Source organism: Rosa chinensis, chromosome 5, assembly GCF_002994745.2.
Source record: "Rosa chinensis cultivar Old Blush chromosome 5, RchiOBHm-V2, whole genome shotgun sequence".
Classification (NCBI taxonomy): domain Eukaryota; kingdom Viridiplantae; phylum Streptophyta; class Magnoliopsida; order Rosales; family Rosaceae; genus Rosa; species Rosa chinensis.
Window position 1 is genome coordinate 66,513,926 of NC_037092.1, and position 15,638 is coordinate 66,529,563.

Genomic DNA, 15,638 nt, shown 5'->3' on the forward strand with positions numbered 1-15,638 from the left:
CAACAACATTGATATTACACTGAGTCATGCGAAGGTGAAAAGACCAGACTTATTAAGTTCCCATCCATCTTATAGAGGCAGCATTCATCACTATTCCAGTCAGGCGTTTCATCAACATTTTCATCATTCAAACTGGAGCTACTAGCAATTTGAGCAGAAGCCTCCCTTTTCTTGCAGACGTCAAAGTTTACAACCCATGTCATAAGTTCAGATGTCGGACACGTCAAAGTTTAAAATATATATATATATATATATATATTAATTTATGGGCTTTTACTGGCCGGGTCTTGCGGGCTTTTACGGACTGGGCTGGGTAGGGTTTGAAACCTCTAAACCAAGCTTCACCCTCTACCCACCAGGCAGGGCTTTATGCGGGCCGAGCCAGGCTTTTACCCATCGGGTTTGCTGGCCTCCATCGGCTTATTTGATCCGCGGGCTAAATGATGAGGCCTAGACTATAGTTAAGATACAAATGCTCAGATTAAATTAAGAGCACCATTTATATGTCATTCTAAATTTCTAATGGTAGTTTAGAAAATTAAATTGCATGACTAAATGCAACAATCAGAATACAACTTGTTAATGCGATCTGAACCTGCACAGATTGTGGTCGCATCATTTTTTTTTCTCTGGTTTTTATAGGCTTTTTCACTACTACAGAAATTGAAACATATGACGGGCAAAAACTGTTGTCTGATATGGAGGTTGACCGTCGTATATCGAGGGGTCGTCTGATGAAAGTCGATTGTAGGGAACCGTCGTGTGAAGGGCTCAGGAGCATGTCGACAGCCTGTCGACAACATTAGTTGTTGTGTGACTGTTATTCAGACAACGGGCGACTTTAGAAACTGTTGTGTGATTGCGATTCAGATGTCACTTTATTTTATGGCTGTTGTGTGGCTTCTATTCAGACGACAGTTTTTATTTTGTAGTCGTCATGACTATTGTATACACTCGACAGTTCTTTTGACAAAAAGTGTGGTGTGCAGACTAACAATTAAATGTATTTGTGCTTTAAGTTGACACATTGAGCTTTTACAGTTGTGCTATAACATATTGGACAAAATATATAACAATCAAATTAATTCAAATCCCACCATATGTAAAATGAATTCAGTAAATTGATATCAAATAGGGAGTATTTCCCAAATATTCATACACAAATTTAAGAGGGTCATTTGTACATTTATCTTCTTTCTCTGTTTCTGTCAACTTTTGCTATTTTCTACATCATACAATGGCCGAGTATCTTGTAGCTCCATGTCTACAAGTTGAGCTACTGTCTGTGATCCTTGGGACACATCCTTGATACTTGCCATGTTGCTTAGCCTGCTGTTGGCACCAGTAAGAATGGGCAGCCCTTCTCTGAGTTCCAACTGATATCCCAATAACCATTCCAACAACAATTGAATAGATGCAGAAGTTTCCAATTGATGTTAAAAGCTGCAACCATCAAACAAACATTACTTTTTGTTAACATTTATACACGTACGAATTGGTCATTAATACAATGTATAGAAATTGTTCCCATCTATTAACCCATAAGATTTTTTTTTTTTTTAAAAAAAAAAAAAAAAAAAACCCCACCCTATTCCCACCCTTGATGGGGCTCGAACTCCTGACCTCTTATATATGAGACCAAAGCCTTACCACCCCACCAAACACACACACCCTATTAACCCATAAGATTAGCTCATCTATGATTAATACAAGGTGGAGAATTAATGTGAAATAAACTTGTTGGAAATGGCTAACATGTATCGTTTTCTCCACAAGATCAGCTGACTTTCCAAAGAAAGTATGGATACCAGTTGCAATAACACCTCCTTAAAGTTCTCCTTGTTTGCATGTTGATCCTACAAGTGATAGAAAGAATATCTCCAGGAACCAATCTAGCTACATATGTCTCCAGGAACCAATCTAGCTACATATGTCTCCAGGAACCAATCTAGCTGCATCTTCTTATGTAAACCTACACTGGACTACATTATTTAAAAGTAATGTTTGAAGAGAATGACATTCGCTTTTGGAGCCAACTGAGCCATAAGAGCAGCAGCAACATTGCCCTGCATTGTTCTCCTCTATAAAACTGATGATAGAATTAATAATAAGTAAGACGATGATCCAACAAAATCATGATAACTTGCATCATATATTTGCACAAAAAAGGTGACGTCACCATCTAGTGATCTGAAGCACGATGGTAGAAGTGCCATTGCCATTCTTCGCCATTTGGAACCTCCAAATAAACCTGCATATAGAGGTATGAAATGAAGGTGGGTGAGATGCCAAACCAACTTAAGTACATTACAAAGGGAAATGAAATGCAGCATTCTGCAATACACACTATCCTCCCACCTCAGTGGTGTACCTACCCCTTGGTTTTTGAATATTTCTTTAAATAACTCACCCGGAGTTAAAGATCACATGGTCACTTAATCACATAGTTACAGATAAGAAAGCAATGAATTGAGTACATGTCATGAATTAATTTTATGAGGTGTGCACATCTAGGTGTGTATTAAAGAAATTATCAGATTCTTTAATCATCTTAGTGCACATGGATTTACCGTGTGTTCCTATAAAACTATTATTTCCCTTTCTGAGGAATCCCATCATGAAGATTTGCCTCCCCTTTCTTAGACAAACAAAAACAGCAGCATCAAAGAGATGGTTATGTTATAAAAGACTATAACTTCAACTACCCATAAACAGATTAGTCTAACATTGGCAATCCTAAATTCCTTGAAACAATCAAGATGAGCTAGAATGCATGTCAAATAGAAAGCTAGGGAAATCAGAATTACATACCTTATTTACACCAATTGTCTTTCCATAAAGTTTGATCATATTAAGCACCTTGACTGCCTGCATAGCAGTCAAGACAACAAATTTATAGTCATAAATAACATCTTTAACAGAATCGGGGAGCTACACAATAAATTGAGAAAATGAAAACTTATGTAATCAGCATCCTCTTCACTTCGGAACTCCACAAATCCGTATCCTTGATGGAGGTTCGTAACTCTATCTTTGGGAACATACACATTAACTGCACGAAAATGAGCATAGAGTTCCATTAATAGTTTTAACAGATCTTAATCAATTCAATTTCATTTATTTTCATTAATAGACGGGATATAGAGCAACTAAATACACAAAGCAAGCTTTATAATTAGATACATACCAACATGATCAGCTTGAACAAACAGCTCCCACATCAACTCTTCACTAACCTGAAAACCAACCAAACAAGAAAATCAACAACCAATATACAAAACCAAGTGGAATGAACTCAATGCCAAAACCCTAGAGGCTCAAATTTCTAATTGTCAAGCAAATCAAGAAATAGAAAGAGAAAGAGAACCTGAGGGTCGAGATTGTTGACGTCAGCAGTGGCGTCCTGGTTTCTCTCGGCGGAGTGTTGACCGAGCAAGTTGGCTCCGACTCCCGGAGCTATTCGAGTCTTCATTGTGTCTCTCTCTTCTGTGAAACCCTCTCTGATTATTTACTTACCAAAAAGCTCTCTGATTGGTTGCGTATTGAAATTGGAAGCCATGAAACAGAAGATGGTGTATAATGTAGAGCAGAGGATGAGAATGTGAAAGGTTAGATGTGGCTGGGTTTTGGGGGTTTTTCAAGCCCTAAAGATGCTGGGTTCTGGCTTTTGAAAAATCTTGGAACAATCTTGTGTGGGTATTTTGGACCACGGAATATTCCACTTCTTCCAGCCACGGAATTCGCTGTTGCTATCCCAGTCCCATATTTTGTTTTGGCTTTTTGACAGAGAGGGGAGGGCGAATTTGGGTGGTGACCCTAACCAATTGAAACTAAAACCGAAGTCGGAAAGATCGAAATAGTGACCTGAAAGGCTTTGTTTTCCATTTCGAGTTCGCAAACTCGCTTCTCACAATCGTAAGGCGGCAAACGCATTCGAAATTGGATCGGCTAGTGAGAAAGAAGCGAAACCTGAAACCATAATCGAGTCGCTAAAGGTGGTAATGGATCGGAGAGAGACTGCCATCGGAGAGACCATCATTGGTTGACTGCTCGAAGAAGTCTTGGATGTCTTTCGTGTTTATGTTGGCTCTCCACGCATTACTGCACTTCTTTTCTCTAAGCCCAAACCGAAACCTTCAGTGAGATCTGGGAGATTTGAAAATTGGAAATTGAGGATTTGAAATTTGGGGATCCAGACGGAGGATGGTGGGGATTTGAAAATTGAAACCCTAGAAATATGAGGGATTTGAAAATTGAAAATTGAGGATTTGATATATGGGGATCCAGATGGAGGATGGTGGGGATTTGAAAATTAAAACCCTAGAAATCTGAGGGTAAGAGTGAGGGTTTGGCCACAAGTTTTGGTTTTGGGGAGACGCTGTCGAGAGAGGGATGAGCTTTGGGTTTTGGTTTTGGTTTTGAGAGCGAAGGAGTGAGGAGCTTTCGGTTTTTTGTTATTTTTTTCCTCAAGTGTTAGGGTTTTAAGCCCGACCTATATTGATTTGGACAAGTCCTATCAATTTGGACAAGGACTTACACAACAAAATTTTATAAACATATGGTCTGAGTGTGGCTATTTTAAATTTGAGATTTGTCTCCTATCAATTTGACTTCCCTCTTTGGGGAGTTAGAGAAAATGGTGGTGGGAAATCTCCCTCCTTCAGCCAAACATATTGATCAGACCACAGTTTTATTATTTTTGGTCGTATGATTAATACATATTGGGGGGAAATTTGGGGTTTGAGATGGGGTTTGGCACCATTTACATGGTGAGAAAATTGCCGCTCAATTTATTAAGCGTCACACAACGGTTTTATCCTTAAACACCTTCTGAATTAATTCATAAGTCCATATCAGACGACAGATTTTGTAAAAACGACATCTGAAAAAATAAAAATCAATTAGACGACGGAAAAGTATGATGCGTCGTGTGCGAGGCATCGTCTGATTCAATTTTTGTAGTAGTGTTGCTCAAAATATGTGACCGATCCCGCCCCATGTTTTGGGTTTTGGGAAACCACCCATTTAACAACGCTATACTTGGCGAGCTTTTCCCTACAACCCATAGCAATTCCTCTTGCTGGCAATTGAGATCCCCCAATCCGCTATCGCCATTGCATGTACTTGCCCTTATAACCCATGAGTTACCTAGATTCTAGTGGCAGGATTCATTTCCATTGTTGTCCCAGAATGAAGAGTACTGAGATAACTTCCCAAAGAATATTGGGGGAGGATACCATTACATCAACTCTGATGGATTAGTGTAAAAAACGATTGGAGTTTGTTTAGTGAGGCTCTTAACTTTGCCATTTGTCTTTGTTGCTCTTTATAGGTCGGTTGTAGTTTTTTTTGACAAAGAAATTTTTTTATATATTAAAACCTCTGAAACAACCAGAGTTTGTAGTGTCAAACAACAAAGATTGAGTAGCCTCAGTATGGACTCTATTTGTCTAAGTTACAACATCGGAAGCAGCATGTCCTAGATTGGTTATTGCATTTGCTACAAAGTTCGTTTCTCTTAAAACATGCTTGTGTTGATATCACTTATACCACATACCGCCAAGCATAAGTAACGACCTCGTAGGTGAACCCCGTGACATGATTAGTCCTGCCTAAGACATGCATCCGGTACACCGACACCCAAGCTACCTCGTCATGATGGAAGTCGACCGGTATCTCGCATAGAGGCCATCCTCCCATGCTCTCCAAAGGGCTTCAAGAGAAACAAATAGACACATATCGTCCCACATCGGATATATAGAATAGAATGGGACTTACTTTAGCTATAAGAGGAAGTCCTCCCCTTCTTAGAGATGGATAGGATCCATGATCCCCACACTTGTATACTACAAAGGATACTTGGCCTCACTCATAGTGGAAATATCTAAGTGGATGTAGCCTTGCCTCAAAGGCAAGATGAACTACTATACATGCTTGTGTCATTTCTCTCTCCCTCTCTACCTTGCCTCATACTTAGTTCCCGTTCTGTATTCTCACACAGAAACAATGGTGCTAGAAGGAGGAGCCCTAGGAGCTTGGGTATAAGCCTCCGACCTTGAGCAAGGGTCATGTACGGGTACCACGAGTCAGTGGGTACACGCAAGACATCCCTCACCTTTCTCACCCAAGCCTCTGAGGAGCCACTGGGTACATGAGCCAGCGGGTACCACGAGCCAGCGGGTACGTGCACATCCCACTCCCAAGTACCTTCAACTGCACTCCCAAGTTCCACTCTTCTTCGGGCCTCTCACGAGTCAGCGGGTACGCACACCTCCCAGTACCTCTCTCCATCCCTCTGCCATGCAATACACCACCACCCATCAAGGTCCCACTTAGCTTGGCCAATAACACATCAGTGATATGCACCGTTTCATCATCGGTACTCAGAAAGTTAATTTGAAACTGTATACTCAACCCGAAGATCACAAGCCCCCGACAATCCTCGGTGCTCCCACTCCCGTAAGCAAAGCAACCTTACTTAATCTCAAATCTCACAGTCATCAGTACCTTAGCATTCCTATTGATCATCTGGTTCTCTAACAAGCTTCTACGGCCCTTGACCAGCCCGAGACTCCGTACGTGAAGTTTCAAATACAACCCGGTCAAGGAGCTACACAACTACACCTATCTTCATATGCGACTTTGGGATCCATCCGTACTGGACTTTGGGTACCTGCATATCCTTCCAGGACCTCCTTGGCTCCTCCTCCTTCGAGATTAAAAAAAAAAAAAGGGGAATGGATCTGCTCTGGACACCCAACCCACCCCGATGACTCACCCTCAGCGTGACAACTTCTATCGAAGGCCCATCACAGCAGCACGTACCAGTGACACATCACCCCTGACTCACGAGCACCGTCCTAAATCCCGGTGAGCCAATCCAGCAGCACGGAGGCCCGACGGTCATCCTACTCCGTAGGAGATTCGAGTCTAGCCCCAGCTCAAAGTCGGGCATTTAATAGCAAAATGCTCCAGGGTCATACACCTGGTCCCATCCGGGTCAAGCCAGTTCATCACCTTAAGAACTGATTTGAACTGATATGAATGCATCGGTGCACGAGCAGTTTCGAATACGACCTGGGTCAAAGAGCCATCTTTCCGGCACTTTGAGTACTTGCACACTTCCGGGACCTCTTTAACTTTTTCCCCACCTGGATCATCACCGACCGGGACCTCTTTGGTTAGTCAAACTCCACTGAGAACTTAGCTTTGTTTTCTTCTACAACATTAGCTACCTAGCTCCTCCGAGGGGCAACACACAGCAACCCGCTCACTTTCGACAACCCGGATCCTTTCTTGATTCCTTGTCGACATCGTTTGTTCTCGGGTTCATTGGCAACCGGGAAGTTGGTTTGGACACCAACCCGGAGAGCACAGGCCACTAAGGTTCACCCAAGCAGTTTTTTGACCTGGCACGCCCACTCTAATACAAGAACAACCGGGAACCCATCGCTCTACTCAACCCAGAATCTTCCTCTTCCCGGCAGTATACGTCTGGGAACAAGCGAAGCTAAGTGCCTAAGTCTTCACAGCTTACCATTTCTCAAATTTATCAGTAATCATATATGTGCATGATGTTGCTCTTTGTGCAATTACTGCCCACTCTATATGCATCAATCTACTTTCAGAAAATGGATACCGGTGTTCAAATATAGCTGCCATGTATATCTTCTCTCATGAGAATCGAATGTCCACCTTTCATTTACTTTTCTTTTTCCTGAACTAAACCACCATGTGGTGCACATGCACAGGCTTAAAGGCTATAAAATGGATGCCCCGTCCAAATTATATACTTGTACGAATATGCATGTGATTCTTTTCACCGGGAACGAGTTCATGTCAGTCATGATATTATTATATCAAGTTCAAACACCATGCTTGCATGACCTTATGATTTTATAATTCATGCATGATTAACACCTTCAGGTTGTGTTTGTTTCGTGGGACTGGATGGGATTGGACTAGCTTATATAATGAAATTAGACTTGTCCCACGTTTGGCACACATGAGGACTCAATTAAATGAGATAAGAGAGTCCCCGCGTCAGCTCCCGACCTTCTTACATAGAACCCCCAAATCTCAAGGGACTGTGGAAGCAAGGGCTTCAGCAATGCTCAATCCCTTTCGCGCGCTTCAGCCTCGTCTCTCCATCTCTCGATCGCGCTTCGTCCTCCTTGAACTACTCGTCCAGGTTCAATCTCTTTTCTCTCTCATGCTCCTTTTGCTTTGATTTTGATTCCCTCTTCCCTTCGACCCAGTCTAGCTTCTTCTTCTGGTGTATCTACTGTGATTTGTTAAATTAAAGACTATGGATTGATTTTCTATTAACAATTGTTTATGGGTTGTAACAATTGGTGTCTGGGTAGCTTGATTTGCTAAGAATTGATCAATTTCAAGACTGGTTTTTTTTTCTTTTAACAACGTCTCTGTTTTTATCATAGATTTAATATTTCTGGATTTGGATAGTTTGATCATAGATTTAATATTGTTTTTGGTATAGGAGTCTGCTTCAGGTGCAGTTGAGATTGCTGGGAAACATTTTCCAGGAGTAGAATGCAAATGGGGTGATCAGGGTCTTGAGGAAATTATTGCAGATAGTTCAATTCTTGGTGTTGCTGTGGTTTTAGCTGGCCAAGTTCAGGTATCACTAATACTAAAGCTTGCTTCTTTTTTTATTGAATCATAGAAACAGAAGCTTGGTAGTAGAAATTTGTAGTCTTTTAAGCGTTTTGTGTGTAAGAAGATCTTATTCGAATGAGTGGATTACAGGAATAGTATAAGGTGTGTGAAGTAATGGTCTCTTAGTTTTAAGTGTTTGGTTATACCCTACGAGCAGAATGTAGAACTAATTTTTATGTGGTTGTTGATTTAAACTATAGTATTACCGCTTGTCCTCATTTTCATCCAATTTTTTTTTTTTAGAATACATTTTCATCCAAATTATAACTCTGATGAAATGAAAAAAGGAAAACAAAATGAAGTAACTATATAGACGAGAAGATGTATTCAAGTATGTGAGATACACCCTTTCGGAGATATTTTTAGCATACCGTGTAGCTATATAGATGTGAAGATGTAATCAAGTATGTGATATGAACCAACTCATGCAGGTTGATTTCTCACTGAAGCTTCTCAAAGCAGGGAAGAATGTCCTTCAAGGTTAGTCCTAGTCTCTAAACAATTGTATAGTTGGATTGTCAGAATGATGCAATTCTATTTGTGAGATTGATAGTTATGTTAAAGGATTTGTAACCTCCAATCAACCCCCAGGCTGGTGCCTTCTTTTTTATTTGACAGAAAGCTTACATGTTATGGTGCTATAATAAATCATCTAATACATTTCATTGACTACAGTGGACTAAATCTTTCCTTCTGTTTATCATTGCTGTACCTATTCACTATTGCTTGGCCAACTTAATGGACTTGAAGAGAAACCAGCAGCAGCTAGTAAATAGGATGCAATTTACTTTTATGTGTTATAACTGTCTTTCAATTTATTTTATGACATCTTAATTTGGAAAATGTTGGTTATTTGTTATGTTATTACTTTTACATGTGATTCTGTTTATTCTAAGTTACTTATTCTGTTATGCAGCTACAAGTGAATTGGAAATTGCAGTGTCAAGTTATAAATCTATTGTTGCTAATACCTCCAATAAACCAATTTGGGTTGTAGCAGAAAATTATCGATTTGAACCTACTCATGTTATCTCAGGCTGTGTTGTATTAATAGGTGGACTTGTCAATGTGTAAAAACTAACTACAAGTATGCAGATTGTGGTTTCTTTTCTCAATCTATGATTCTTTTGCTGTATGTGAACTTTTAGTCCAATACATAAACAAACATGGGATATGACTATTTTGACTATTCTGCTCTTTAGTCCTAAGCAGTACCAAACATGGGTCATGTATTAACATAGCATATCCCAGGCTAGAAGAGTCCTAGACTATTATAGGAAATAAGGTGGGAGATATAGTCCCCCATAACAAACACAGCCTCAGGGCACGTGTTAGGCATGATTATGTGACACAAAACTCATGCATGGCCATTATCTGACCGGTACACATGTTCAGTGTCAACCATGCATCTACTTAGAAAACACATTTGTTCCACTTTATTCATATTTATTCATATGTAGTCTTGCCATTCTATCCAACCATGACAGAAGGACATCTGTTTGACTGTTTTAGGGGAGTGAAATTTGCACTCCCCAAATTGCAAACCACACTCTCCTATATTATTTTAATAATATTTCATCTCACATTTCTTTACACTTCCTAAAATATCCCAAGTAAGGTTCATTTTCTTTTTTTTAGTCTTTTTCTTTTCTCTCTCTCTCTCCTCCAAACCACGACAGATTCTATTTTCTCTCTTTCTCCTCCAAACGACATACTCTCTCTATCCCCTCCATTGAAGCTTTCTGGTTCCACAAATATCAACCAAGACGAAGTCCAAACCAGGTCATAGTCCCAATTCTTCTCTTTATTATCTCACATATCTACTCTAATTTCATGTCCAATTTTGCTTTTCTCTTCTGTAATTCAATTTTGTTGTTACTGTTCCTTATCTTTTGGCAAAAATTGCACAAGTTTCTTTCTTTATGATTTGTGGGTAATATGTTTTCTGATAAATTGAGAAATTTGTAGTCTTTATGCTTTTTGAAATCTTTTCAGGCAGCTTATATTGAAAAAAGTTCACTTTTATGCCCAAAATCAGCTGCTGAGGAGGTCAGTACAATGGAAGAAGAGCCTCTGGATACTGGGTTGCAAATTTCTAAGTCTTCAGATGATATGGAAGAAGACTTACAATCTAATCTCCCGTCTGAAGGCTCCATTGTCAATGGTAAGTATTATGTGCTATCACTTTTATTATGTTTAGAGCTTTTAATTATTTTGTTTTTCTTTGATTTACTTGAAGGCCCCTCTAATCCTCTATGATTAATGTTTCTGATGAATTCCTCTCATTATCGACTGAAACTTTTGAAAATCGAGAAGACCTTTTTCTTTGATTTACTTGAAGGCCCCTCTATGGTTAGTCGGAATTTTTTGTTTACTTTCTTTCTTTTTTTTGGTTGATGCATTCTGAGGAATTGTTTTGGTAGTCATACTTTGTTATGCATATTTATAAGTGATTTAAGTATGCTGAATGTTTTTTTTTTTTTTATGATCATATCTATCCGTAGCAATGTACTCTGCAAAAGGACACTAGTACAGAGCTGAATGTCATCCAATTTCTATTTGTTCTTACTTCTTTTGGTTTGTAGTCTTCTTTTTGTTGTTTTTAAGTGTGAAGTCATATCATGGAATGCAACCGTTTTTTATTTTTCTCAATGTTAGGTTGATGCTTAGATACTTTAGGTTTTTAACTGATGAGTAAGAGAAGTGATTATTTTTCATGCTCAGGTTTATTTGATGAACAGAATGCATCAAGAAATGATTACTTGGTTGGGGTAAGCAATGCAGTAGCTTGTAGAATGCATATTTTATACATAATCAGGGTTCTGAAAAGCCTTGAGGGAGTATAATCTGCCTAAACTTGGTTGTTATTACGGCTCCAGGTCCAATTTAGGATTGTTAACCTCTTGCTACAAGTGACCGATTCTATTAATACTACTTCAAATGCTTGGACCATGTTTGTTTGAAATGTAAAATTGAGTAGGTGTGCTAGATATGTATTGTCTAATGTGTTTTGCTCATTAAACTGAAATATGGGCTTTTATTGATGTTTGCAGGAAGTTAGCAGTGCATGAGAGGCTTTTGTGCAGCATGGCCAGAACTATGGTCTCTTTTATCTCTCACAGCATAGGAGAGTTTTGTAGATGACATATTATTAGGGGCTATGAGTTATCTATTTGGTAGAACAAGTTTAGGATTTGAGCTATGTATCGTTTTGAAGTCAATGGATGTTACTTCAGTAGTGCAACTTTTCATACATATTGGATTTGATTGAAGAGTTGTATTAAAATTATGAATTTGAATTTTTTTTCATTGGCATACGAAACTGGATTTTAGAAGATGAAATTCCTTTACGAATTTTGATTCCAGTGACCATCCTTATCTGGCCAATTTTTTTTTTTTTTTGGGTCAATCTGACTAAAATTTCAAAAAGAGAAGAAGAAGACAAAAAAAGTCTTACTGAATTTCAGAAAAAAAAGAGAGAAGAAAAAGACCAAAAAAAGAAAAGGAATCTGACTTGGGGTATTTTAGGAAGTGGAAAGAGAGATGAGATGAAATATTATTAAAAAAGTAGAAGGGAGTGTGGTTTGTAATTTGGGAAGTGCAAATTTCACTCCCCCTGTTTTATTTTTATATTCTACTTCTTCAAAATCACCTGAACATTGTTAATTACTTACCATGCCTACCCATGATTACTATTGCCATACAATAGTTGTGATTAGTTTACGTCATGCACCAACCATGACAATTGATTTTTTGTAGCATGCTCATATTAATCTTCCCATGTCAGATTAATCATTTATGTAATTACATGGGCAATTCAATCCTTCATGCTATGGATTTAAATTGTCAATATGCCTCTCATACCATATCCGAGCACACAAGCGCAATATATGTGATTCATCAATTAAATCATATAACTTGCTAATTACTTATTCTCTTTTGCCTTTGGAGAAAGCAAAATCACTGTAATTGGGCATTTTCTTGTGCGTACAAGGCCAAGCAAACTATCGACGATCATCCATCGATTACATAGAGCGTTATGTTTGGACAACTCCAACATGATTTGGTATTCAGGTCAATCCCAATTTTCAAGTTCTCCAATCGGCAAAAGATAAGTTCTCATTACACTTTTAAATTCAAGTTAATGCAATGGTTTACATGCTTCAAATAATGATTTCTATAATCTAAGTATGCCTATGATATTTGATAATTTCGATATCATATCTATTATGCCTATGTATTAATGTCAAACGTTAATTTAATTGCAATCCAATTAAATTGCTACATATACACATGTGACACTAAACAAATGTGTAATGTGTGGCACTTAAAATTCTCGTCCCGAGCGAGGTACCCTCAAGGGGTAAGCCAAGGTCAAATCCTTGCATCAAATCCCACCAAGCCCTCACGCTACCCCATCGGGTACAAGAGGCACCAAGCCCTCACTTTACCCCATCGGGTACAAGAGGCATCAAGCCCTCACTTTATCCCATTAGGTACTAGAGGCACCAAGCCCTCACTCTACCCCATCATGTACAAGAGGCACCAAGCCCTCACACTACCCCATCGGGTACCAGAGGCACCAAGCCTTCTCACTACCCAGCCTGGTATCAGAGACCGGGCCCTCCAACGGGTACTAGAGGCCGACGCCTATACAATACCCCAAAGGGTACCAAAGTCTGTGTACTCGAGGCCTACAGGCCCTCATAAATCCTCTACTCGAGCGAGGTATCCCAACAAGATAATTAAAGGGTAGCTCCCTTACAAAAGGCAAGGTCCAGTCCCTTGCATCCAAATCCTTGCCCCGACCGAGGTACACCCAACGGGTAAGCCAAGGTTCAATCCCTTGCTTTTGAGTCATCTCACCTCCCGAGCGTTCTCTACACTTGGGGGATTTATTCATACCACTTTTCACAAGTGGAGGTAATACCTGACCGGGACTATCATTGAGCTTCACGCTCATACTTTTGGTGCTATGGTCTATTAATGGAAATATTGAATTTTTTCGCCTTGTTGATCACAACAATTAAATTTCTTTTACATCCCATTAATAAGACCATATGACAGAACTCACACAACCTACCGCTCGCTCAATATGAACGAGCGCAATTCTTACACATTCATACTCGGGGGACTATCATGGTCTTGCCATAGTCTCGCTAGTATGACAAATAGTTACTTGGATACTGGAGCTTCATTCTCAGCCTTACCGGCATCGTCGAACATAATCTAAGTCTGAATTCCCTTTTTACTAACTACGTGAGTTGAGGGACTTGGCGAGTGATAACACTCCCGATCCTAACACATATGTATCACATGCATACAACATTTACATATCATTATGTGTCATCGTGCTCATCACACATCTTTGCATCATATGCACTTTGTATGCTATCACAACCATATACATTTTTGACTTATGCGTCGTATGTCAACATTACATAATATGTGCATACACACAATGTGTAACATGCATCTCATATAAACATTCATGCACCTTGATACATTTGACTCAAATGTCACTTAGATTGCCCTAGCGCAATCAATATGTTTTTTATACACTCTTATCTTATTTGCAGGTACTAGCTTGATGAGGGCCCCATGGCACCAACCTACCCGTAGAGTCCCTTCTTGCTTACTGAGTTAGGGGACTAGTATGGGTATGACGTTCAACAAGGTCATCACTCATACTTGGCGACATCATATTTAAACTCCCAAACCAAGAAGCGCCTCTTACTCGGGGACTTGGGGGACTTGTTGATATCACTTATACTACATACCGCCAAGCATAAGTAGCGACCTCATAGGTGGGCCCCGTGACATGATTAGTCCCCCCTACGACATGCATCCGGTACACTGACACCCGAGCTACCTCGCCATGAAGGAGGTCGACCAGTATATCGCATAGAGGTCATCCTCCCATGCTCTCCAAAAGGCTTCAAGAGAAACAAATAGACACATATTGTCCCACATCGAAAATATATAATAAAATGAGACTTCCTTTAGCTATAAGAGGAAGTCCTCCCCTTCTTGGAGATGGATGAGATCTATGATCCCCACACTTGTATACTACAAAGGCTACTTGGCCTCACTCATAGTGGAAATATCTAAGTGGACGTAGCCTTGCCTCAAGGGCAAGGTGAACCACTATACATGCTTGTGTCATTTCTCTCTCCCTCTATACATTGCCTCATACTTAGTTCCTGTTCCATATTCTCACACATAAACAGCTTGAATGAGATGGATTCAAAATGTGAAGCCAGTGTCCTTATCTCTTTGATGATCTTGAAAAGTCTCCAGGGTGGTCTAAAGAGTCCACAAACAGCATCAATGACTAGCTTTGAATCACCTTCGACTTCAATCCTCATGAAGCCAAGCTCTAAAGCACAATGAAGGCTATTGCTCTCTGCAACTAGAACTGTTGTCTTCCCCATATGTCGAGTAGCTGCTAGAAGAGGCTTGCCAAGGGAGTCTCTAATTACAAACCCACCAACAGTTGAGACTTTAAGGATTGAGCCATCGAAGTTTATTTTAACATGATCACTAGAGGGAGTCTGCCACCTAACTAAGTTTGGGTTTGTAGGCAGTAAGCTAGCTCTAACAATCACACCTTGTTTACCTGAAGCTGTAGTTACAGCAGCTGCAGCTGCATCAATAGAGCCCTGGTTGGCTTTAGCATTACGAAAAACAACATCATTTTGAGCTTTCCGAACTTGCTAGCAAATGGTAATAATTTTCTCAAACACGGCACTACAGTACGGTTGTAATAAGAAAAGCTCCTTTAACACTTTAAGGTAGCCTTCATTCCAATTGACTGGGGGTCAAGAGTAGCAAGATTCCACACTGCTTTACTGTCATTGCAGTAGCCAAATAAGTGATTGGCAGTTTCATTATCTTCTTGACACAGTGGACAAGAATTGTCATTAATTAGTCCAAACCTTGACAGTCTACCCCTGGTC

The 15,638-nt window shown here is 39.7% G+C and overlaps 1 protein-coding gene and 1 long non-coding RNA gene across 2 annotated transcripts; one reads left to right on the forward strand and one right to left on the reverse strand.

The window, feature by feature from the left end:
* Positions 1-1,230: 1,230 nt before the first annotated feature.
* On the reverse strand, positions 1,231-3,472 carry LOC112163885 (protein HSH49). Its single transcript, XM_024300149.1, has 5 exons — positions 3,368-3,472; positions 3,188-3,236; positions 3,027-3,052; positions 2,812-2,931; positions 1,231-1,443 (listed from the first exon to the last, which is right to left on the reverse strand). The coding sequence occupies exons 1-5, from the start codon at positions 3,470-3,472 to the stop codon at positions 1,231-1,233; spliced, it is 513 nt and encodes a 170-aa protein (XP_024155917.1).
* A 5,049-nt stretch (positions 3,473-8,521) lies between these two features.
* Positions 8,522-9,651, forward strand: LOC112202518. The gene is made up of 4 exons (XR_002937409.2): positions 8,522-8,641; positions 9,111-9,159; positions 9,430-9,447; positions 9,596-9,651. It is a non-coding gene; the product is annotated as an uncharacterized LOC112202518 (long non-coding RNA).
* Positions 9,652-15,638: the final 5,987 nt, after the last annotated feature.